The sequence below is a fragment of the Elephantulus edwardii genome, unplaced genomic scaffold (assembly GCF_000299155.1).
Source record: "Elephantulus edwardii isolate Elephantulus edwardi_28Jun2011 unplaced genomic scaffold, EleEdw1.0 scaffold00040, whole genome shotgun sequence".
Taxonomy (NCBI): domain Eukaryota; kingdom Metazoa; phylum Chordata; class Mammalia; order Macroscelidea; family Macroscelididae; genus Elephantulus; species Elephantulus edwardii.
The window spans coordinates 15,619,851-15,646,305 of record NW_006399790.1 but is presented as its reverse complement, the minus strand read 5'-3'; the positions used below and the strand labels follow the sequence as shown (position 1 = coordinate 15,646,305).

General features: G+C 40.0%; 1 protein-coding gene across 3 annotated transcripts in view; it reads right to left on the bottom strand.

The window, feature by feature from the left end:
• The window catches only part of TENM1 (teneurin transmembrane protein 1), a 795,992-nt gene that overhangs the window by 138,104 nt on the left and 631,433 nt on the right, over positions 1–26,455 (bottom strand). For 2 of the 3 annotated variants that reach the window (XM_006885054.1, XM_006885055.1), the window contains exons 19-22: positions 23,779–23,922; positions 15,435–15,684; positions 5,858–5,878; positions 54–286 (exon numbers count right to left, since the gene is read on the bottom strand). In XM_006885054.1, coding sequence (XP_006885116.1) covers positions 54–286; positions 5,858–5,878; positions 15,435–15,684; positions 23,779–23,922 — 648 coding nt within the window. The remainder of the gene's footprint in view (positions 1–53; positions 287–5,857; positions 5,879–15,434; positions 15,685–23,778; positions 23,923–26,455) is intronic. The other variant, XM_006885056.1, reaches the window with a different exon arrangement.

The window sequence follows — 26,455 nt, the reverse complement described above, 5'->3', positions numbered from 1 at the left end:
GAAGTCAAACAAGAGATAAATATATATATAAAATTTTTTAAATTTTTTTTTACCTCGAGGGCTGTTCAGTGATGCTTCCGAAGCTCTCCCGCCATCTCCACAGTGACTCTGGTCAAAGGGAAGACACTGATCCCCTGTTCCAGCCACCACTTCGAAATTCTTGGATAGATCTTTTGTTTCCATGAGAGATTTCAGCTTGTAGACTTTTCGAGTGTTGGTGTCTGAGAGATAAAGCGATTCAGACACCGGGTCCATAGCCAGATAGTATTTGTGAGCAGGGCTTGTGCTAAGGAAGAGAAAAGTAAAGTCATTCAAAGCACTTTGTTCAACATGCACCCCCTGGGGTTCACCACTGGTCACAAATGGAAAGATCTCTTTTTACTAGATGAAATAAATATATCTTCCTTTTCATATATTGAGTAGCTGGATAATCCTGCTGCTTGTATTTTTTCTAGTAATGAGATTATAAATATATGTACATATATATAATTTAGTAAGCACTGCTAATCTCTAATGATGCCAACATTTAAATACTATCCATTTGGGGTTAGAAAGAAATAGAAGAGAGAGAAATCCCAGAGATCGCTTTTCTCCTACCACTATGCCCAGCAGCTGACTTCTAGACCTGCTAGATGACTTCCTGGATGTGTCAGTCATTTCAAGCTCAATAAATCCCATTTGTTCACTTTTTCTGCCTTTTCCATCCTTCAAAGCCTACTTCTTTTCCTGGGCTTCCAACCTCACCTGGAGACACTACCATCATCCTCTCAGGCTCCTGGTGTAAATGAAAAGACATACAAAACGGAGGAACATCACTGAGCTGGAGGGCTGTGTTGGAGACACACTGCTAAGTTGTTCTCTCTGCATTTTCCTTGTTTACCTGACCACTGTGTTTCTCTAACCCACTCTTTGCTCTCTCAGACTATAATGTTGTAGAGTGCCATACAGTCGGAATGGACCCATAGCTGACCCTCCAGCAGGTTTTCAGAGGCAGTTAACCATGCGGGAGGAGATTGCCCATCCTTTCCCTGCATAACAGCTGGTGGATTTGAACCGTGTGGCTTCAGGACTGCAGCACAGCTTCTTTCCACTAGGCCACCAGAGCTCAGAACATAATAGAACAGATTATATTCAACCTTATTGATTTTCATTCACAATTAACTCTACTTCCATAGGTTACACTAAAGCTAACTGAATTGAATATGGGGTACTCTTGAAACTCTTCAATTTTATATCCACATGAGATCTAGTGTTATTTTAATTGGCATACATGACTGAGCTCATTCATTAAATTTTTATTCTTTCTAATTTAATTTTTTTGAGGCCTACAGTAACTGTGGTTTGGGGCTACCTTGACTTTGGCTCTTATACTCTTGACATCGCCCAAGCCCCAAATCTGAAAGTTGTCTTTAATCCTCCCCCTGCCCCCCACCCCTGCTTTCAGTTGTGTCTATAAACTACCTTTCAGAGCCGTTCTCTTTTCTATCCCTTCTACCACTGCATTAGTGTCTCTGGCCTGGATTATTTCCTATAATCTGGTTCATAGCTGACCCCTCCAGGGGTCATGTCAAATGTCATCATCTGGGTCTCACTTTTCTTTTTAATGTTTCTTGGTGTGGTATCCAAGTCTTTCACACTCAGTTAATTCTCAGGCATCAGGTTTTACTTGGGCACCATTTCCTGAAGACAGCCTGCCCTCAACCTCCAGCTTGAGTTATTTTGCACTATGTCTACATCTTGCGGATGACATATCATATTAAATTATTGGCTTGTGTGTTTGTATCTCCAGATAAACCAGGAGCTTTTGGAGAGCACAACCTTAGCGTGTTTCTCTCTCCTCTACTCATCATGCTCAGCGCTCTGACCAGTTGGTCAAGTCAGACACAAGAAGCCATTCTTCATTGCCCTTCCTTTCCTCTCTTCTTCACATCCAATAAATCACCATGCTTGTTAATTCTACCTCCTAAATTCTTCTCTACTCTGCCCATTTCTTTTTATCTTTGCTGTCATTAGTCTAAGACTTCATCATCTCTCACTTGACTCTGTCACTCCTTCCTTGGCTATAATTGCTCACAAATTCATTAAAAAGCATCCCTGAGTGAATGCTATGTGCCCAGGAACTATATACAGTAGTTTGGAGACCCACTGTGTACAAGATACAGCCCCTGTTTTTGTGAATCTCAGAGTATAGTGGGAGAGAGAGATCAGTAAACAGGTTATAACTGTCATAAATCACAAGTATTATGACAGAGAAGTGTAGAGGGTGAGAAATGAGCGAAGAGGAAAGGTACTTAATCTAGCAGTGCCTAACAATCTGTATTAGCATTTACTATTAATTAAAAAAATCATACTTCTCCAGGTATCCTTAGTTTTTACCTAATGCTCTTTTTCTGTTCCGGGATCCCATCCAGGATATCACATTACATTTGGTCGTCATTTCTCCTTAGTCTTCTCTGGGTTGGGACATTTTCTCAGACTTCCCTTGTTTGTGATGACCTTGACAGTTTTGAGGAGTATTGGTCAGGTATTTTGTAGGATGCCCTTCTAATGGAATATGTGTGATTTTTTTTTCCCCTTTCATAGTTAGACTGGATTACGGGTTTTAAGGAGGAAGATCACAGGGGTAAAATGCCACACTCATCACATCCTATCAGAGGTACATGCAACCAAGCTTGACTTGTTGAAGGTTGCCTTCACCACCTGGTGGAGGTAGTATCTGTAAGGTTTTACCACTGGAGCATTACTCTTCTCCATCACTTTTCATATTGTCCTCGTAGGAAAGATGTCACTATGCACAGCCAACACCTATGCATGTGCATAAGCCCACCTCCTTGAGGGTAGCTTATTCATATATAGTATTTGGAATTTTTCTGCAGGGAAATTTTCCCACTTCTCCATTTATGTATGCATTCAGTCATGCACTTACATCAATATGGGTTTATGGGTATTTGTTTTGTTTTGAATTATAATTAAAATATATAACCATCTTATATATTCCGTTGCTCAAATAGTTTGGTTTCAGCTGTAGGGAGTTCTTTCAGCTGATTCCTATCTACCTTGGACATTTCTGCCTTATTACAGGGGCTTTATTTGTTTAGGTCGTTTCCCCATTCATTGTCAATGAATCGGAACCAACTCAGCAGACCCCACAGCAAGTTTTCAGGGGCTGTAAGTCACATGGGAGGAGACTGCGCATTTTTCTCCTGCAGTAGCACTGGTGGATTTGAACCGCCAGAAAGACACCGCTTTGGGGTTAGCAGTACAACTCCCTATGCAGTACTCCACTAGAGTTCTCTCTTTAGTTTCAACATATCTTTATTCTTATGGCATAATACTTCAGCTTTCATACTTCCTGCCTCTGTCCTGAAATCAGTCGTCTCTCCAAGGAGCACTGGTTCCTTTCACTGAAGAAGGGTATTAAAAACCAAGACCAGGGTGCTAGGTGAAAGCACTTTTTTTCACATTATCTCTCTCCCGAACTATACTGTGAGCTCTTTGTGATCAGGCACTTCCATCTCTTTTCAGAATATGCACTCATCTTTCCTTATTCAATGCCAACAGAGGCCCAGTAAACGTGGAACAAAACTCTACTTCAGAAGATGTGAAACCAGCTAAGGCTCGAAGGTGTTCAGGCCTTGTCTCTCCAGCCAAACAAACTGGAGAGGAGAAAGTCATTGGTATAGTTAAGATAAACTTATGAACTGGCATATTCTTCACTGAATTTGTCCTCCAAGTATATTGATGTATGTTAATGACTTCTAGAAAGACTGACAAATATTAACGTGAGATTTGGTCTATTGTATTTAATTGGGGGGTGGGGAGGATCAGATTCAATGAGAAATAGCTCAATTTTTAATTTTTTCTACTTACCTTCATGAAACAAGAGAAACCAGTGGATTCCAGGGACATCTTCAACCCTGGAACCACCAGGACAGGTGCTGGAAATAAACTGTTAAAGGCTCCCATAGACTCCAGAACGGATTGGACAAGCATATCAGACAAGACATCTCTGGAGTAGACTGCTTTAAGCAGGGCACGAGTGAAAGTTTGTACATAATTGAGTTGAAGGCTTGCCTTCAGACTAAAAATTTCTCCAGTGCCCTTCGACCTTTCTAGAAGAGAGATGGGTCACAGCCCTTCAGTGGAACAGCCTGCATTACTTTATTAATCAGTTTGTGGGAGTTTCAACTGAGGCAGATTAATCATGCTGTGTTTAGGAAGAGTCCATAGGCTATTTTTCCAGGAGAAATGTTGTTCGTGCAAAAGCACTTTGGAATGCATTACATTCATTTATTATTGAATATCCCCAAAGTGCCCGTGAAGGCAGCTAGAATTATCATTCTCTTTAAACCTCAGCTGGGGGAAACCTAGGCACAATAGGGGCTTGCCCAGGGTCACTAACAAGTTTGTGCCCAGATGATTAGATCATATGTAAGTGTGTGTGCAAAATACCATCACAATATTCTTATTCTGAAGGTGGACTGAGGGGAGGGGAATGTGTTCCTGTCTTCTTCTCACTGAGCAGCATGTCTTATTTTGCTCAGATAGGCAGTTTCAAATCCTGTGCACTGGCCTTTAGAAAATGGAACAGCCCAACACACCAAATTCAAATCTGATTAATGTTATTTTCTTGACGGCCAACAGTCTGGAAGGTCCTATATATCGATATGTAATTTCGTGCCATTTCATGCCATTTCCCAAGTGCACCTCAGCTCTTTTGAGACTGGTTTCTTTCTAACTCCAGAAAATACACCATACCTGAGGAAGAAAGCATTGCTGGGGGCGGGGTGGGGGGGAACCCTACTGGACGACAGTTCAATTTGCTTTCATCCCTTGTGCCTAAATGCATATTGCCATTTGGAAATTGTGAAGCCTTTTTTATAACCTCAGTGTTAGACTTCCTGTCACCTCCTGGTTAGTTTTACATTCAAGCAATGCCCTTCAACTGAGTAAAGATCACTTCACTCATGCTAGTTAAAGTCACACAGCTTGTTAAATGTGCAATTAATGCTTATAATTAATACTGTGCAACACTTTACCAGTAAGCAATTTGACAACTGATTTCATTTGCTTAAGGAATCAGCTATGCCAAACTAGCAAGGCGGATCTTGTGCATTGGCATTTAGGAAGTGGCATCTCCCAAACACAACCCAAATTAAACACCCTATCAGTGCCATTTTGATGACAATTGGCATTCAGGAATGAACAAATTCAATTTTCTCCTTTGCAATTTCGGGTAATTTAGAACAGTTTTGACAAGTGTAATTCATAAGCAAATGGAATAGGAATACTCATTATGATTAATTTCAGAGATATATGGCATTAAATGGCTAGTTTTAAGTTGGGTTTTTTTTTTAAATTATTATTTCTTTTTTGGTGGGAAGAAATGAAAACCCTGAGGTCACATAAAAGAAAAAGAAAAAAAGAAAAAGAAACCTCATCAGGGTCATTGTGGTCAGGTCTCTTAATACACTTGTCACTATATTTGTGGATTTTCTCTCTCCAGCCCTGCAATTTGAAAACATTAAGTTCACCTGAACTTATAGACTCGTTTGTTATATCACCTCAGGGAAACATAATGAGACTTACGGCCTTGCTTTCCCACCAAATTCTGAATTGCCAGTTTTCCCTTATCTCGCCTCTCTCTTCAATACGTTTGGACTCTCCAGCAAATTCCAACTTATGGGAACCCTCTTCTCTTGGAAAGCACTTACCTGAGGTAAAACTTCCAATTTTACTTTTCATTTTATTCCTGCAACCTTATAAGAAACAAACTTTCCTTGTTAAAGGCACATTAGGGAGCAGTCTCTTAGGCAAGAGGGGGGACAGTAGGCAGCTGCCCATGTGATTTGCTTACCTATGGCGAGTATCTCTGTTTCTAGGGTGCACAAGGTGTCCACGAGTGGCAAGTAAAAGCAAACAGAGAGTTATGAGTATCATTCAACACATCAAAGCTAAGCAGACACACCTATTTCTGACTCAGCTTGTGGTGATTAGAGAGACTCCAGGTGTGGAAGCCAAACTTGGCCAAATTCCTCCTGGCTTCTCCTTCTAAGACAAGGTCAAGACGAATGAACATGCTGCTAGGTGGGTGGACAAAACTCCAACGCGGATTTCTCAAAAGGACCATTGACATCAGAATCACTTGGTGTTTTGTGCACCCTGTGCATAATTTTGGGACCCTGCCTCAGGAAACTCAGTTACCACAGAGGTGACTTCAACTCATGGAGATACCAAGTATGTCACAGCAGAACTGCGGGGTCAGTGATGGAATTTTTTGGCATTTGATCTAGGTGGACTTGCACCCCCTCCTTTATTCAGTTGGCAGCTGAGCATGCAGATCGCAGAACCTCAGTGCCACCATATTGGAATCTTGTGACGGGAGTCAGGCCTGAAGGAACTCCACAGGTTTTTCTCTCAATCTTTTATCTTGTCTGCTTAAATTTTATCTTCAATTTTAAAAAGGAAATAATCCTTATCTTAAATTTTATCTTAAATCTGCTGATGCAGACTACAGTTGAAAAATCATAAAGCTAAGGATTGGAAAGATAGCCATTCCAAAGGGTCTGACCATGGTCCTCTCGGTTTTGATAGCCAGAGCTGCTCTAGCAAGATGTAAACACACAGAGCCCCATTACCAAGTCCTGTGGGCAAGAGCTTTCCTAACTCTAATCCGAAGCCACTTCTCTGATCTCAGAGACCGGCTAGTGACATTGGTTTGTGCAAACTACTGAGAAGAATCAGAATATTTTTTTTTCTAAAGTTGAAAGTATAACATTTTTCTCTTAGACCATGACTGAATGTTTCAAGCATCAAAACTAATGCATCAAAGCCACTTCAATAAAACATTATGTACATTATGTATTAGGACCCTGGGTCTACCAGCCACCATCCATGCTCCAAATGTGCAACTGAGGGGGCCAAAACAGCACTTCCGGGTCAGAACAAACAGAGTTGATTGGTTTGGTTTTTCGGGGGTGGGGTGGAGTGGGGTGGTGAGGTGGCTTGATCTGTAAGCCCTCTTGGCACAAATTATTGCCTAGGGCATTTCTCTCTAGGACCTGCTGAGAGGCTTCTCACACAGGGGGCTCAGTCTGTCTACAGCCCCACTTTGGGTCAAGTCAACCCAGAATGAAAAAAAACTATAATCATCTGTGAGATACAGTCATTTTAATTTTAAAATCCTTTTAAATCTGGCCCTTATGTCATTTCTGGTTTGTTTTTTGTTGGTTTTTTTTTTTTAAAAAAAAAACCAAACAAACAATTTAAAAAAAAAAAAAGTGAAGAAAACAAAGCTTTTCATCTAAATTGGAAGCAGTTTCTAAATTTTTGGAATGGCAGGAAAGAAGATAGAATGCAAAACTATCTCATTTCAAGCCATCGGCTGCTACTGATTCAATTTTGTTTAAAAAGAATCTCTCTGTGGTTTTACCAGTTGGGCAAGGTCAACACCAGCTGATTTTTGTTGCCTGGGCCTAATTCAAAAGGATAGGTATTCTGCAGGTTGACACAAAAGGTCAAAAGGTAGGAGAGGGAGCTCTGATTAGAAACCTGGCCTTGGGCATTTGCACTTTTTTGAGTTTTCTTTGTCACCAGCTTGTTTTTGTAGTCTCCAAATGATAGTTTGAGCATGCTCTAAGCTTGATCTAATCACTGTAACACGCTTGATCCTCCTGAAGGAAGTTTATTGGCTTAAAGGACTAGAAGGGCCTCATTAAAACATGTTTGCCTCTATAGCAGATTCTCATGGTACAGACAGTTTGTGTGGTTACAAAGGGTTTTGAAATTCTTAGGTGATGGCACTGAGTGAGGAGGGGGATGGTTTTGGCTTTCTTGCGGCTGCTTCTGATGCTGCCAATAATGTCACAGTGAATTTGGAAAGATGTCCCAAATTATGCAGGGCAGCCTCTCTCATTAACATCTCAGAGGGAGGAAGTGAAAATGATGGAATTTATTTCCAGTGTGTGACCTTGTTCGGTCTCAGAATTACTTTTAGTTAAGGATTTAGGATTGAGCCACCGCCAGAGCCAGTCTGGTGTCTAGCTAGTAACTGACTACATGCTGAGGTGCCAGTGGGTGAGCTCTTCGCAAGTGTCTGGGACGTTCAATAGGCTTTGGCACTTGGCAACCGACCGACTTGAAGCTTGCCTGGAGACTGGAGGAGGAAGGAGGCTATCTTTTTAGAGTAAGACATGCTCCTGGTGGTAGCATTTTTAAATCACTCTTTGATTTTCTCAGAATCAAGATGATGAAAGAGTAATCTATTAACTTTTTGTCATGAAAGCATTTCTTGAGCTAGAATCCACATACCGTAGAAGTCACTCTTCTAAAACATGCATTTCAATAATTTTCAGTACATTCATGGAAATGTTCAACCATCATCATCCTCAGTCAATTTTAGAATATTTTCATTACCCTCTCCTCAAAAGAAACCCCATTAGCAGTTATTATTCACCCTGTCCCACCTCCAAGCCTTTAGCAACCACTAATCTACTTCCTATCTTTATAGATTTGCCCATTCTGGGACATTATAAGCAAATGGAATTACACAATATGTAACCTTTTAGGCATTGCTTATTCCAGTTAGCATAATGTCCCAACTATTCTTTCTATATTTTCATGAGGTGGCAGATGGAGAGGGAGGAGATATATCATCTTTTGGAACTGTTGCCTGGTGACCTGGTGTCATGGAAGTTTGCCTAGCCTTCTCTGTGATGAAGACTTCACTTATTCTTCGTGTTATTCTCCTTTTTTTCATTTATTGCCAGATATATTTGATGCCAAGGAACCAGCTGCTTTGCTGCTCATTTTCCCATGGTAACCTTTGAAGTTTACCTGGTTCTCACTCCTGCCAGGCATTGAGTAAGAGCATCTAATTCCAGTAACCTCCATCTAAGACTACCCTTCCCTCTGCTTTAGCGCTTTGGGCTTGCTTTTATCACAATTTATCTGTCTTGTGTTTTAGGCCTTTGCTCTCCACTAGCAGTACTTTTGAAAAGCAATCTTATAAACCAATTCATGCTGAGGGATTAAGGGTCCATTTTAGAAAGACTAGTCCATTCTAACAGACGGTTTTGTGCTTTAGGCACTCTTGGGAATTCAATGTCTTGACTCCAAGAAACACATTTATTAGTGTGGATATGTTGGCCTTATGGAAGGCCACAGAAGAAAATATTTTTGTGGAGGTGAAAGGGGCCAACGAATGCTACTTCTATTGCATAAGATCAAACTGTGTGAATCCCACTTGTTTCATCTACATGTAGTATTTCTGTTCTTTGTATCCCAGGGTGGTTTGTAGCCATTTCTCAAATAGTTGCGGAGTTTTAAAAAGTCTAGGTTCCACCTGTCCCATTAGCAGAGTGCTCTACGAACTCAACTGCCCCTCAGCAGGCTAACTGCCCCTAAATGGATACTCTTCCAATTCTACTCCCCAGTGACAAAAGTCAAGTCCTGACAACAATGGAGGAAATATTAACTAGTTATTGTAAAAGAAAGAGTGAAATCTCAAGAGAAATTCTCATGTCACAATGACATTTGTTGAGTCCAAATTACTCAAGACACCAGGAAGCATTTACCAGACCCTTATTTCTTCTCCCTTTCATTTTTTACAGACGGACAAAATAAATATCTGGAGAATAACAGAATCCTGAACAATAGCAGCATGAGGGTTTTTTTTATATAAAGAATGAATCATTTGCAGTCATGCTTAATGGATTTTCTAATAGAATTGTGAAATTAGACGATGAGAGGGGAGCAAAGGGATATTACATATTTGAATTCTTGAAAAGCACTTGAGATGATGTCTCCTACTTTCACTTATATAGTTATTCCTGTTAGTTTTAGGAGACTGAAGACTGGCCCTGAGGCTATAATAAAAGACAAAGAAACAAAGTCATAATTGGCAGGAAAACGTTGGAGGACTTGGGGTTGTTTAGACTGAAGAAGAAGAAATCTCACAAACCAATGACAGCTTTCATTACATTGGTGAAAGGGTGTCAGGTAAAAGAGGGATGTAATATCTGGGCTACTTCAGTTGCTAACATTTGCCACTACTGTGTGGATATTTTATAGAGGCAGGTAATAGATAAATAAAAGGAGAAATTTCTAACTGAGTAGTGAGCTCTGGTTGCCTAGTGGTGAAAGAACCTATTCTGCATTCCTGAATGCACATGGTTCAAAACCACCAGCTGCTCCACGGGAGAAGGCTGGGCAATCTCCTCCCATGTGATTAACTGCCCCTGAAAACCCACTGGAGGATCAGCTATGGGTCAGTTCAGACTCAATGGTACTCACTAACAGCAACAACAGTCCAAATATGCAATGGGTTATCTTTAGAGGTATTTAGAATTCCGTTTCCTGAAAGAGAGCAAGCAAATTACTGCCTGTCAGGGCTGCACCAAGCACTGGGCCCATGGTAGACCAGAGAGCAGAGAACCTCTATGGACCCTTCAAATGCTAAATTCATAAGTGTGTGATGCCTTCTATATCTATCTATATTTCATCTATATCATGATAGATGGAGAGAAGACAGACATTATCAATTATTTCATCTTGCTTGGATGTAGTCAATATTCTTGGCACAAGTAGTAAAGACATCAAAAGATCTATCGCACTGGGGTAAATCGGCTATCAAGGGCTTCTCCAAGGTGTTAGGGGACTGTGATGTCAGTTTAAAGACAAAGCTACATCTGATTCAAGCCATGGTCTTTTCCATTTACTTGTCATGCAGCTGAAAGTTGGACAGTGACTGAGGATGCCAGAGGAATAATTGATGCCTTTGATTTGGGGTGTTGGAGGATAGTGAGAACAAGAGAACAAATAAATATGTTTTAAGAGAAAGCGCGGCCAGCGTGTTCCTTGGAGGCAAGGATGGCAAAGCTTCGTGTCTTATGTTGTTAGAAGGGGCCAGTCCTTGGAGAAGGGCATCACGCTTGGAAAGGCACAGAGTCAACGAAAGACCTTCAAAAAGATTGTTAGTGACTATAACATTGGGCTCAAGTATATCAGAGATGATGAGGATGGTAAGTCCATTGTTTATGGACTCACTCTGAATCATAGTCAATTTGATGGCACCTAGCAACAACCACAACACTAGTGGTTAAAAGCTCTGACGCTAACTGAAGATCAGAGGTTTGAATCCAACAGACACTCTTGCAAGGGAAAGATGTAGTAGTCATCTTTCCTAAATATTACAGCCTTGAAGACTCTGTAGGGAAGTTCTGTCTGTCCTATAAGGGCTACTATGAATTGGATCAACTTGATGGTAGGAGCTTTGATTTTGGCATATATAAAAAACCATTTTCATATGAGAAGCAAATGCCTAGGGAAGACCCAAACTATCTCATCTAGAAATGAATTTTTGTTTTTAGAAAAACACCCCAAAACCAACACTTCAGAGATTGCATTTCTGAATTCCCTTAGGTTTAATTGTATGATCTCATAAGCTTCCCTCAAGTTTTCCACTTGGCAGCAGCACTGAGATGTGTGCATGTGAACAGAACCTGTGGTTAACAGACAAAGGGATACAACAGACTTCTATAACAAGGAATAGTACTGCCACTCTAGGCAGATTTCTAATGATCCAACAAAACTGATTTTTCTGCACCCTCCCTATGCATTCAGGGAGGAATAAGCTAGAAGCAATAAATTACTGTCAAGCAATGAAACAAAAGTTATTCTTTTTGTTTGTTTTGTTTTGTTTTTTGGTTCAGACTAGAGAAAGTCAATTGGGCACAGTTTGGGTCAGTAGAAGTGAGGTAGGACAAATATACAGTCTTCTAATCTTTGGAAAGGATCAGTGTCAAAGAGGATCTGGAATGGTTCACTGTGGCCCGATAAGGAAAAAGAGGATGGAAGAGAAAGACGTCTGTTAGGGACAAGCTTTAACTCTTCACACAATGGCCTGAGTTGTGCTCATCTGCAGATCTCAAAATAGGTTAAGTGGTAAGAGCATACTCAAATAGAAAATGGAAGTAAATGTCATGGATTCATAAGTAGAGAATGAAGCAGTCAGTTGCCAAAAAGATATAATGAATAACCTGACAGGAGGTGAAGGTCCAGAAGATAATTTTTCTAGTAATAATCTGTTGACAACATTGTTCTTCCATTCACAAGATTAAGTGAGATCAATAACATAATGACTATATTAATCTGTTTTCCAAGCAAACAGATGAGTCAACTAAGTATAAGGACTAATAAGCAATGGGGCAGGGGATGATTGAATAAACGAATTTTAAACAAAATCTGGTATAAAATAAAGTTTTTACCTAAGTACAGTGGAACACAGTGAATTTTATGGTTCTTGAGATAGCAAGGCATTATTAAATCACTTTATTTCTCACTATAAAGTTTAAATCTAGAAATACTATACAGCAAACTTTGAAACTCACAAGTGCATATGAAAAGTTCAAGGCTACCCATCAAGATGGTTGTTTTTGAAAAAGGTGAATCTAGTAGGACCTATGTTACCTCATGAGTGTACATTGATGTATACTTGTCTTATGGTTTTGACCATTGACAAACAGTTAGGAAGTTACCTGTCAACCAGAAAAAATGTACACCTATTTTCAATCAGCTTATTTCTCTGATGGCCCATCATAAGACTGATACAGTAATGAAGGAAGAATTGTTTTTTCTCCTAGACCCTAATTTAGGAGATTTTAACCAAGAGCCTATGAAAGAGCTTCATCTATGGGGGCAGGTTGCAGAGACTTGTGTGTGTGTGTGTGTGTGTGTGTGTGTGTGTGTGTGTGTGAGAGAGAGAGAGAGAGAGAGAGAGAGAGATCTGAAACGTTATGTACCTGATTATGCTTTTCATGGGATAGAGTCTATAGCCTTCAAGAAGAAGGCTAGAGAGACTAACTTGGTGTGTGAACAACATATCCTGTGTGCATGTTAACATGTTTGAAGAGCTATGACACTGACAGAGGTCCATGTTGGGGAGTAAGAATGAATAGAGGCGTTGGACAATACTTCAAGCTGTCAGAAACTAATTTTTCTTACACTGAAAAAAAATCACTTTGTAATTAGGGTCCAAGTTATTCTATTTTATTCCTGAAATGATTTTGTGTAGAAGGTCACAAGGTACTTTGGACTAAACGCATATTTGTGAACTGTTAAGGATCCTTGACCAAGAGAGAATCCCATCAGTGAATGACAATTGCTCCACCTTGGGTAAATTTGCATTTAAATTACAAAGGGAAGAGCTGAACTTACTGGTTGGTGTGGGTTTTTTTTTTGTTGTTGTTGTTTTTTGGTTTGTTTTTTTTTTTTTACTTTACAGTAATATTCTTTTTCTTTGGCTTTTATAGATAATTCTATGTGGATTTCCTTCCCCCCCACCCTCCATTTGAGGAGTTAGCTATACAGGGGTTAACAAGAGAGGCAAAGCAAGATATCTCTGTCTACCTGACAGCAAACATCTGCGTGCCTACAAATGCTTCGATCTTGCATAAATTGTTAACTGTTCCTGTCCATGTCTGGCATCCTGCAGACTGAGTACTCCTGGGGTTTCAAAAACAGTATAGACTATTGTATAAGTAATTTCTTAAGAAATGTAGGCATGCGGTCTTCCTGGCCTTGTTTATTCTCCTACCTGTGAGTAGGTGCTCAAAGAGATGGAGTCCCTGAGTTCTGCCACGAAAACGTTTGTTAGGACAGGTTGCCCTGAATTTGTCCCTCTCTAGACTCTCTAGATAGACTTCATTTTTATAAAGTCTTAACTTTACAATCTTTTTTTTTATTAGCTGAGGGATTTAGCAGCTTTCTTCCCTGTGACAGCCTTTGCAATTATAATTAAGAAATGTATTAAAACTGGAGTGACTTAATGTGAAAAATGAATGGGGGCTTGGGACTAGAAGATTTCCCTAGCTAGTCTGATGGAGTAACTCAGAATGAGAAAAGAGAGAGATTCCAAATCAAGCACAAGAATCTGAAAAATTTTGAGGAATGTCCTTATGTATTCAAATTTATATGCTTGTGTGAACAGAAGAAAGTACTAAGTGAAAATGTTCCAAGACTTACTTACAGATTTTGAATGGCACTGTGGTTCTGCTTTTTATAAAATTGTTGAAGTAGTGTATTTTTTTTATTCTTACTGTTTTTTCACCATCATCATAGCAATAAAACAAACTCTAAGAAATCACTAACCAGCTCAAGAAACAAGAAACAAGAAACCTCTTTGGAAGCTGCCATATCCCTCCCTGATCAAAACTCTTCTATCTCTCGCTCACTCAACATAATTACTATGCTTGGTAAAGATGACATCATGCTTGGTGGAGGGAGATCCTCAAAGAGATGGGTTGACACAGTAACTGCAACAATTGACTCAAAGTAAGTGGCATTTGGGAGGATGGTATTATTCCTGGCAAGATCTCTTCTTCTGTTGTATATAGGGTCACTATGAGTTGGAAATGACTTAAGATCACTCACCAACATGGTAACATTTTCCAGATCTTTGATGTTATACCTATGCCAGCAATTGTTTTCTGGAATAGTCTATAGAACAGCATCAAAATCTTCTGGAACATAGAGAAACTGGAAGCCTCATGTTTCAAGGGCATATGTTATGGATAATGCTGTCATTAGCCATTAGAACGATGGCTCTACCATTTTATCCAGGAAAGAAAGAACACCCCTCCTGGAATGGGTGTGGATGATTTCCTTTCCTATGGCTCCAAATAGCATGTCTGTTTGTTTGTTTTAATAACCTCAGAAAGGGGGAAATAAGCTAATTAAACCATGCTCTATCTAGTTGTAATCTTTGTGTAACTTCAGGATATGGGATGCTAAGAGATTTGAATTCTTTCCAAAAGGTGTCAAAATACTTATTTGCATTGCTCAAGAAAAGCCCTAGAATAGAGTGAGAAAGAGTAAAGAGAAATGCTTTCTTTAGTCCTATGCAACTGAGTAGAGATTTCAAAGTTAAAGAACTAGTTCCCTCTTTCTCATGCCATGTTATCACAGACCTCTGCTAGATTCTTCTTTATGGAATGACTACTTCAAGAATGTAGAAAGTAAAACAGAACAAAACAAAAGAATGCAGAAAGTATCTCCTTTTGGATGTGACAATATCACTACCGGCTAGATCAGAATAGATGCGTTTAGTCAATCTTAACAGTGAGCAGGACGGGGTGAGTGACTTACCTGAGAACTTGGAAGTATTGAGATCCACGTCAGTGATAACAACACACAGAGAAGCCACAGGTACAGGGATGACAGCACTTCCTGATTTTCCCAAGTTCAAAATTTCCTTCCAGCAGGAAGGATGGCCATGTCTAACTACATCCTTTGTTCCTATTTCTGCACCTTAACCCAGTGCTACATGCTTGGTAATTGCGCTTTGTGCTGCTTTTGGCAAAGCCCTATTCTCTTCATGTTATCTTATTCTTGTTTCTTAAGCTGCGACACAAACATAGAGATTAGAAAGGACTTACCTTAATTCCAAAATACTAACGGAGTTTCCCGAGGGAAATATTCGCCTTACAAAATTGAAGTCGCCAACATACACACTGCCATCAGGGCCAGATGCTAAGGCAACAGGAGCAAAGAGCTTGTTGTTGTGAGCGGGGCCATTGCAGTTGGTGCAGGCTACACTCCTCTGGTGTCCATTACCCATAATGGTTGATATCACTGAAGGCTGCTGGGAAATGAACATGTTTTCTCCATTTCCTTTGTGTATGATTCCTAGACATAAGAAAAATGAACGGGAGAGTGAGACAGTGATATGTTGGTTTTTTTTTTTTTAGTTCTGTCTTGTTCAAATCAAAAGGAGTTTGGGCATGGTAAGAGAGAACCGGAATGTGCAACCCACTGTCCTTGCTTTGTTTCATAGCATAATCACAACAAGTGATGACATTAGCATCTTGTCTCAGTTTGTTAAGCTATGAAATGGGCGAGTACAATGTGGAAATCATCAAGACCTTGACTGTGGGTTCTAAACGCATCAACAAAGTGTTTGATGACTATCCTTTTAATGTGCTCTTTCTGTTCTGAGCTCTACGAATTATCTCTGCCTAATTTTTCATTGCTGGCTGGCTTTCTCCTCCTGATGCCCACCACATACTTGTCTGACTTCAAATTACCCTCCCTGTGCAACTGGTCTCTAAAAAAAAAAAAAGGAATATCAGTGAATTTTAATATTAACCTTAGAAAACTACAATCGGGAAGGTAATCTGCTTCTATGAAATGATAAGAAATCAGCTGCTAGAGTTCACTTCAAAGAAATACACAAGAGACTTGAATTGTCAACTCTTTTGGACCAACTAGATCTCACTATCATCAATGTAGGATAGAGAGATACTAACTTAGAAAATACTGGAAAATACTTTGCAGTAATTTTCTCTGGGCTATCTTTAAACGCTCACTTGCTGAAACTTTCTCCTTTTCTGAGTTCCCTGCTGACATGCTGGATCTCTTTCCTTGGATGCACCACAGGTACATCGAACTTGACAAGTTTGAAATGGAATCTATGATGCTAGTGCATTCTCTACCAGACCCAGATTTTCTTGATCTCCTCTCCATGTTCCCTACTCATCTCATGAAGAGTAGCACAATCTGGGCAGTTACCCACGTTGGAAACCTTAGCATCGACACAGCTCTTCTCTTCCTTTCCTTTGCTATCGTATTGTGCTGCTAACCACAAGTTGGCTGTTCAAATCTACCAGCTGTTTTTCGGGAGAAAGATGGACCAGTTTCTCTCCATAAAGACTGACAGCCTCTGAAATCTGATAGAGGGTTGCTATGAATAGGAATTGAGCCAACTGTAGTGGTTTTGTCTTTTTGGTGTTTGTTTTTTTTTTTAACTAATGAATTACCATATTACCATTTCCCACTGAGTCTGTCTTCTAGAATGGATCAGACCAGTTTCCTCTTTGTTTCTGTGATAACTACCTAAATTCTAAAGTCTTCTGGTCTCCATACACAATCATCACTAAACAGTCTTCTACATTCTTACCATAGTGGTGTTGCTGGGTACCGGAGAGTCAGAACCAAGCCATAGCTGACCCTCTGGCGGGTATTCAGAGGCAATTAATCTCATGGGAGGAGATTGCCCATCCTCCTGTGGAGCAGCTGGTAACCTTGAACCCCGTGCCTTCAGGATTGCAGTGCAGCTTCTTGCCACCAGACCTACCCTAATAGTTCCTACCATAGGGATTATTCCCAATAATAATTCCTGCCACAGGAATTATTTTATCCTTTTAATAATGTTATATTCCATGTAGGGTAAAATGTGCATTTCTTATTAACAATACAAACTCTTCCCTGATTTGATCTTGGTTTACTTCTTTAATCTCTCCTTTCATCTTCTCTTATTTGTGTCCTGAGTTCTAGTTATATCAAACCATTTATAAGAATAACTTGCACAGAATCTCATTCCTCTCTGCTTTTTGTATATGTCATTTTCTGTACAATGAATGCCCTCTTCATTGTCTCTGTTTTGGGACGTCCTACTCATCCTTTGAAACTCAGGTCAAGCTTTCTCCAGTGCTTCATTCAGGCAGAGGTAGCTACTTCCTCTTCTTTGCTCCCTTCTCCATGCTCCATTGTTCTCCACAGCTTGATTATAAAATAGCACGGTCTCTGAGTGATGTAAATGGCTAGGCACTCAGCTGTGGGGTGGGGGGGGTGGGGGAATGGGCAATCTGAGTTCACTCAAAGGTGTATCATGAAGAAAAGCCTGGCAATCTACTTCCCAAAGAGCAGCCAAGGAAAATCCAATGAAGCTGATTTCTACTATGATGCAAAGGGGTTACTCTGACTCAGAGTTGATATGATGGCAACTTGACTGGTTATTATAAGACAAATTATAATGTTGTTGTCGTGTACCAGTGAGTCGGAACCAACCCATAGCTGACCCTCCAGTGGTTTTTCAGAGGCAGTTAATCACACAAGAGGAGACTGCCCATCTTTCTCCTGTGGAGCAGCTGGTGGATTTGAACCTCATGCTTTTGGAATTGCAGTGGAAGCTTCTTGCCACTAGGCTCCCAGAGCTCCCTCAAACTATAAAAAGAATTTTTAAATAAACATTTTATTATGAACATTTTCCATTACTTCTCTGTTTCCCATTAGAATATGAGCTCCTTGAAGGTAGACTCTTTGCCTTCCACCTCTATTCTTTGTGCAAATCTCTGTGAATAAATCATTATAAATGCTCAGTAAATTAAAAATAGCATTTGAGTATCTTTTCAGTTTCTTTTTTTTTTCCAGTTTCTTGTCTGAACCTCAATTATACTGATCCCAAGCAGAATATCCAAAGAACCAGCACCAATACATAGCTCAAGTCTTTCTAGAATTAGCCAGAGAAGGTAAAACACCCATCCATGCTATAAGAAGGCAGGCCAATGTGTCAGGCTTATGTAACTGACAGAAATGAATGCATGCAGTTATATTGTATAACCTTATTTGTCCCTTTATGGTTTCTGTTATCTCTCTCTTTCTCTTTGATCTGATAGTTTCCCTCCCTAAATATTATTTGAAATGTCTTTCTCTGTTCCCTCACCACCACCACCCCAGCTTTTGTTCCTACAGCTCCACAAAAGAAACTACTGATTATTTGGAGATACGAACTTGGGGGTCAAAGATAAATAAAAGAGCAACAACCACATGACACTACAGTACTGAAACATTCTTCGAAGGTACCTTCCAAGACACAGAAAACTCATCCATCAAATAGCCTTTCACTTCCCTCCTTGGGTGAATTCTGGCAATTTTTCAACATTTGATTTGTCAGTGCAGCTGTGAGTTTACATCTCAACTGTGTCCTGTCTCTCTCTTTCTTAATTGCAGAATTATGAGATATCTTGAGGATCACCATTTTCTTATTAATGTTATCAATAACTTTATTAGGTGGTAAAGAAATGTCCTTACTATTTGGAATACTTCATTAAGTAAGATTAATAGGACTGAATCCCATTGGAAAGAAAAAGAGTCATTTACTTACAGCACAATCAATACTGCAATTTCAATGAATTGAGAGGAAGTGTGTGAAAACAAGAATGACAGTCACAAAACATCACTGGAAAGAAATCTCCTGATGATCGCTAACTACATATCCTACTGATGAGACTATGATATACTCTTCAATAAATGAAGAAACTGCTGTTCAGCCTGTCAGTGTTTCAGCTATGCGCTACAGGGTGTATCGTTCAAAAATATTTCCAATTATTGGCTTGGAAATACCAGATTTGCTATTAACATCTATTTTCACAGGTAGGTCTCCATTTTTTTATATATATCAATGTAACGTTATAGTTAACAATTACCCTCAAAATGACATGTTATTACTAGGCTCCTGGCAATTTAAACACGAAAGATGGCTATTCTAAACCATTCTTCTAAGTCTGCAATTCCAAAACTCCCCTTTTCTATTAGAAAACCCAGCACTCCATCAAAGAAGAAGAATGATTAAAGGAAATAAAACATAAGGCAATGTACTTTCTGATTATATCTCAACAATTGATGTCTTGCTTTCATGCAAGGCACTAAAGTGCCTGTGTACTGAAATTACCATTCCTGTTTAAAGCTGAAGCAATCAAAACAAAAATGGGCAAACCCCTTTTGTATTGCCCTGGAAAAATAGATCATTTTGAAGGGTGTTTTTGTTGTTTCAAGAATCTGTTTAACCTTCCATTACATGGAACCAGGGCATACCATCTAACAACAATGATTTAACACCAATTCTTCTGCAAAAGGTTGTTTTGAAAATATTTTGTTTATGTTTCTGGAAATCTTGATCAATTACTGCTGCCTCCCTTCCACTTTATTCTGCCACACATGCTCATTTTGAAAACGGAACCAAATGATCCTAGGACAACACACACTATTTATACGAAGGCCAGCTTCCTGCTCAGGATTGGGTGTCTTGTTTTCAGTCAGCAGAGAAGCCTTGCTGACTGGGGCCTACTGCACATTTTCTCTCCTAACTTTCCCCTTTCTCTTCCCCGAAGCCAAGTCTATTGTATAATAAGGTAGACACACTTTTAAAACACAATGCTCATACCCTCCTGCAACCTTGCTCCAAACGTCTTTTGAAGGTTGTAAATAAATTTGAAATAAAAATTCCCCCTGGAAGCCAGTGGGTGGTGCTTTATGCTGATTTCAAAGAAGAAATCATTTTTCAGACTTATGAACAACAGGGGACACAATACATATTTCTCTGAGGACTTGACTGAGAGGATATAAACACAGGCTGGGAGATATGCCAGGGTGATCAATGGAAACGCACTCCCCCGCCCAGTAAAACCATTTGTTGACAAACTACTGGCCTATCTTGGAGGCTAAGTTAAAGCAAATTCTTTATCCATTTCAGACACATGAGACTACCCAATTAGTACTCCAGATTGTTCTTTCTAACAATTTTTAACACTCAACTGGCAGGAAATGCTAGCGGATATGCCCGATATAATGATATGCTGTACGAAAGAGCTTAACTCTGCAATAGATGATTCATGTCCGCATTTCTCTTTATTTCTCAGAATCTTAAAAGACTAAGGTTTCTTAAAAGGAATGAATGTGCACTTTCTACAATCACTAAGAAGATGCATTTCGAAGTACTAATATTGGGGGGGGGAACCCACACCAAAAACTCACCAAGTTCCTGGTGGCTTTTTTTAATCTAAATGACAGTAGGCACCATGTATACATGTCAGGTATAATATTTGGAAACAATTCTCCACAACCAGCGTTTAATTGTCAGGTAAATATAATTGCTGCAACTGAAATGACAAATGGTCTGAAAACACTGCCTACTGGAAGCTACCCTCTGCATAATGATTGCAGAGCCAAAAAAAACCCCTGAAGAATTGAATGGCAGCAGACATCCAATCTAATTACAGATGTCTTTTTAACCAGTGAGAAGAAATTGGGGGAAGATAGATTCTTGTTTCTAATCTGCTATCTGTCTCAGATCAAAAAAGCGGGGTGCCTAAAGAGTTAGGCTTTTTTCCCAGAAAGAAGTGGAGTGCGGGAATTTGGAGAGATGCAGCTCTTGCCTTAATCAGTCAGAAAAGGCTGTCTGACCTGAGGGGGAAAGAGCATTGCTTTCTAAATTGGTCCTCCCAACTCTGTTCTTTCACACTTATCATTCTAGCTTCTAAAACTGCCTTTGTGGGTGGGATTTTGACTAGGAAGCCATCCCTTGAGAGGTGTTCGTGTCCAAGGTCAGGCTGAAAGGCAGTGGCAAAGTGGGCTTTCAGATCTGTTTCCTGGAAATGGTGACCAGTTCCTGATTAGGAATGTAAGGCGCCTATGAATGAGATGATAAAATTGAACAATTGTTGTACTTTAAAAAAAATCCAACAAACCAAAAAACAAAAAAGAAAAAAAATTTTTTTAAAAAAAACCTATCACGATTAACGCTTCTTTCTCAGAATAAAATTGCCAGAAAGCTACAGAAAGTAGATTTGTTGGATGCCTGGGGCTGGGAGGAGCTCATGAGGGATCTTTTGGAGGTGATAAAAATGACTTTAAAACTGGATTGCAGTAGTGGTTGTTCCAATCTACTGGTTCATTAAAAAAACACTGCAATGCACACTTAATGTAAGGGAATTATATATTAAATAAATTCTACTTTAATAAAGTTATTAATCGTGAGCTCTGTGGCATGGTCTGTGGGGTGTTGTGTTGCTATCCTGAAGGTGGAATCCCCCAGCGGCTCCACATTTTCTCCAGTGTGACTTCCGGCCTCCTGAAATCCGCCCAGAGGGTCAGTTATGAGATGATTCCAACTCGCTGGCAATGAGTTTGAGTTTTCTGAAAGCCATTACGATTCTCAGAAATATGTTGGTTCCTATAACTTAAAATGAATTGCTGGTGAATTAACTAACGAAGAGAACCCATTTGTGGAAACGAGGGCGCCCCTGAAGCCAACTTTCTCGACAGCTTCCCTGTGTTCTGAACTTTCAAGCCTGTGTGAAGCAAATGGTAAGAGGATACAGGACTGGGAGCACACAGTTGGGGGCTGGCTCGATTGAGGTCATTTCCCACTTTGTGTTTAATGTCAATGACAGGCATTTGAAAGAGACAATCCATACAGGCCAATAAAAGTGAGTGAAAAAGAAACGGCTGCTTAAAATGTCAAACTCTTTCAAATCAAAACAAAAAAACCTAATAATTTAATAAGTGGCATCTGCCCTTTCGTTTTTGTACTTTTAAAACTGTGGCTCTCCTTTTGACAAGAGGAAAAAATCTTGACATTTTATATCTGGGCCTGAATCTTTGCTCTTAAAAAAAAAGTGGGGGGAAATGGAAGTGGAATTTTAGCGTCTTCCCTGAAACGAAGAGAAAAGGTGTAATGGGGGTATAAAGTAATGGGCTCATTCACCTACACGGTCTCATTTGGGACTGAGGTAACTAGTCTCATTCTATAGTGGAAGCAAACCTGAATAGCTCTGCCAATAGAAATTTCCTAGCCTGCATTGAGTTTGACTAATTTGAATATGGTGCTAACAAAGTAAGACCATAGATGTAATTACAAAATGGATCTGTTAAGCCTTGGTCAATTCATAAAAAGATCTTGCCATAGTCAGTTGTTCCACAAAGGAAGATCGGATAGGATGATAGGATGAACGAGTGTAGCTACCTTAAAACATTCTCATAACCTCAACCTGGAAAAAGAATTCAAAGTGCTTGTCCTGTTGCTCAGAATCTACCTTCTTAGGTGGAGTTTATTGTCTGCCTTCTAGAATAGACAACTTACCAGGAGATATGCAAATGAAAGCTGAATGGTTTTCTATCAGCATGCAAAAGGACATAGGAAGGACTTGAAAGAACTATTTGTAATCAGGGTTGCAAAATCTGTTTGTATGTGAAAAGCATAGTAGGCAGAAGGGTCACCTGTAGTCCACATATATGTGTCAGTCGTTGGAGAAGGATATCATGGTTGGAAGGGTAGAAGAAGGCCTTGAATGAGCTGGATTGACACAGTGACTGTGGCAATGGGGTCAGATGTGTCAGATACAGTGAAATTGGCTCAGGATAGGGCAGGGTTCAGAGCTACTGTTCATTGGGTTGCTATGAGTCATAGTCAACACAATGGTTTATAACAAGAACATATATAGTTAGGGATCTCTGATGGCTTAGCGGTAGGGAAGTGTGGCTTCCAACACAAAGATAGGCAGTTCAAATCCACTAGCTGCTCAGCAGGAGAAAGATGGGCAATCTCTTTCTGTATGGCTTACTGTCTTTGAAAATTGGCTGGAGGGTCAACCATGGGCCAGTTCCTACTGGTTGGCACACAACAACAACAACAACAACAATAGATATAGATAGTTAGGGAGGTCTGGTGGCCTACTGGGTAAGGAGGTATCTGTTGCCAACCCAAAAGCAGGTGGTTTTAATCCACCAGCTGCCCTGTGGGAGAAAGATAGGCAATCTCCTCTTGTGCTATTTACTGCTTCTCAAAACCTGTTGGAGGTGCAGCCATGATTGGTTCTGACTCCTCGGCAAATAGCAGCAACAGCAACAACATATGTATAGTCACATAGTACATATTCGGGGGCGGGGAGCTCTGGTGGCTTAGTGGGGGTAAAGAATTGCACTGACAACCCAAAGGCATGAGATTTGAATCTGTCAGGTGCTCTGTGGGAGAAAGATGGGTAATCTCCCCCTATGCCATTTCCTGTGTCTGAAAACTTGCCGAAGGGTCAGCTACGAGTCAGTTCAGATGCAACGGTAAATGCCAACAACAGTATACATATAGTTGCTGTTCGTTTCCATCAAGTCATTATATAGCATTAGGAAAAACAGTCTTAATATAAAAATGGAATGACATTTGCTTACCACTTTGAGGATTCAAAATATGATGTTTATTTAAAGACCAGCCTCCTAGGTTGGAAGCATCCATCTCGAAGCCTTGTAAAATGACGGTTCTCTTCTCCCAGAGAATAAAGTCAGGGCATGTTTCATATTCGTATCCCACGGACACTATAAAGAAAGCGTTAATGGTAACACATTAGAAAATTCCAAAATACCCGGTTCATTTTCACACTGGCTTTCTTTGAGGATTCTGAATTCAGATTTGAGTTGAAACTGGGTTGCAAATGCATTTCACATAGCACAGCAAAACACAGCACCTAGCATGCGATTGGGCATTTAACAGTCACCGTTCAGTGACTATAGAAAATAGAACTTATGAATGACTGGGTGAATGAATGGTGTAATTAGGTGAGTATCACCTGTTCATCAACATTAAGCTCTATCTTGGGCTTTTGGGTTGAGAGCGTTATGGAAAAACTGATGAAATAAGCTCTCTGCAGGATTAGACTCTGTGGGTACTATGTATGCTTCTCTCTGCTTTTGCAGAAGTGCAGGAAAGGCTGGTTTCTTTACCTCTCAAGAGTACAAGACGCTCTTAGGAAGCTGACTTTGGAGTATACCGGGTCACTTATACAACAACTGACTACACTTGAGACTAATAAAAATTGATTTGCCCAATTTATTTTTTCTCCTGTGCTAACTGGCCTTTCGTTGGCTGTGAAGCCCGAGTTTACTCAGTGCTGCAAATGTAAATGCCTCTTTGTGCACATTATATTTTGGTCTCTGCATAAAGTTAACCAATGGGACATTGCCCTCCATTTGGCTTCAGCTCCTATGAAGCACAGATGTTGTGCATTAAACTTGGAACCCTAGCATGCCGCTAAAACGGGAAGTGTGGAACGTGGTAACTTGAGCGCCTCTGCTCCACTGACATGCTTAGAGCTCCAGTCTGCCTAAATCCCAGCCATTTTTTCCCAGTTGGTAAACTTGCTTACCTCTTGGAGCCCTAGCTTTTGGATTCCTGCATTTAAAATGCTTCCTAAAAGTGGGGACGTTCTAAGGCTGAATATCTGGAACCTGCTTTCCCCCTTTCTGGTAGTTTGAAATCTCCCCACTTTGTCCTCTGCTGTTGTTTTTGGCTACCTGCATCTACCTGGTCTCTTTAGATGACCTTGGACAGCTTGTTCCATCCTTTGTCATGTGGTTCTGAAAAACTAGTAGTGAAATGGGTGCTTAGATGATGCCAGCATAATAGAGACAAAAGTGAAGAGTGAAAGCAAGCTGGTTTGGGTTCTCGACAGTAGGTGAAATGAAGAGATGGTCATTTCAGTCAAACAGCTTTGTGTGTGTGCTTGCATGTGTGTTCTGAGTGCACAAAGAAGGTCTTACAATTATGAATATTCAACTTGCTACCAACTTGTACTCTTTCTAGGCAGCGCTTATGAATTATCTGTGGCTGATTTAAAATCACAGGCTGGCCTCTCTTTGCCCTCTACCTTATGAATGTTTGCAATGGGGATAAAGGCTGATTTCAGTGACGTGTGACCGATGGAGCTCACAGCGTCCTGTGCTTAGAACGGTTCCATACTTGGTTTAGTGCTCTTTTGTCACTGTTTTGAAATGCCGAATACTTTTTATAACAAGAAGCTTCACATTTTCACCTTGCAGCTTTACATCAGACTCCACAAATCATGTAGCCAGTCCTGATGGAGGTGGCCTTCTACCCTGCCATCAACGGCTAAAGACTCATGGAATGCAAATTTATTTTAACAGAAGCTCCAATCGAGCATTATTAGCAAGGGAAATCAATGGGGGTGGAAGAGGGAAGGCTAATTATAAAATGGAAATTGTTTGGGGGATTGTCTATGCTAATGCTCTTATCTGTTATGATGAATGGAAACACAGAATTTCAGAGCTGAAAGGGATCTCAAAGGTAATCTAGTTAAGGTCCCACTTGTGCAAACAAGTCTCCTTGGTATCTTATCATGGCCCTATTGCTTACAAAACCCACCCTGGTCCAGTAGTTTGGTAGAAAGAATTTGCTCTAGACCTAGAAACCAGAAAAGATTTCAACTCTTAGATCTGCCATCAATGAGCTATACCCCAACTAACCCAATGATTAGTTAATATTAACAGGTTATTTCCCACCTCTAGAAGTCATGTTCTTTATCTGTAACAAAAGCGAGAGAGGTAGACCAGAATTGGTGATTTTTTTTTTAGGTCAGGAAACCTTTCAGTGTAAATAGACTAAGTTATAGAGCTTCCTTCTAAGGGGAAAAAAAGTATATATGTGCATAAAATTTACATAATCCCACGAGGTTCACTGATGTTCAAATAGAGAGCTCAGATGAAGAAGCCCTAGACTAGAGAATTCCTAAAATATCCCTTTAGCACTAGCATCCTGAAATATTGAACTGCATTCTCTCTAGTTTGCATTTGCTGTGTTCAGGTTTGGGGATCAAACCGGAAGCCAAACAGAGCACTGTATCTCATGTGGGAAACAGCTTTGGTGGTTAGAGCACCAAAGAAAACACTCAGGGCCATTGTAAAGTGTAGAATAACACAGTTTCTTCTTCTCTTGCCAACATTTAAAAGTCTTGATTAATAAATAATCACAACAACAATAATTACAAGTTCCCTTAAAGCCATCATCTCCTTCCCACAGTATGCCATACAATTACTGGATCTGTTTTCTGTACAT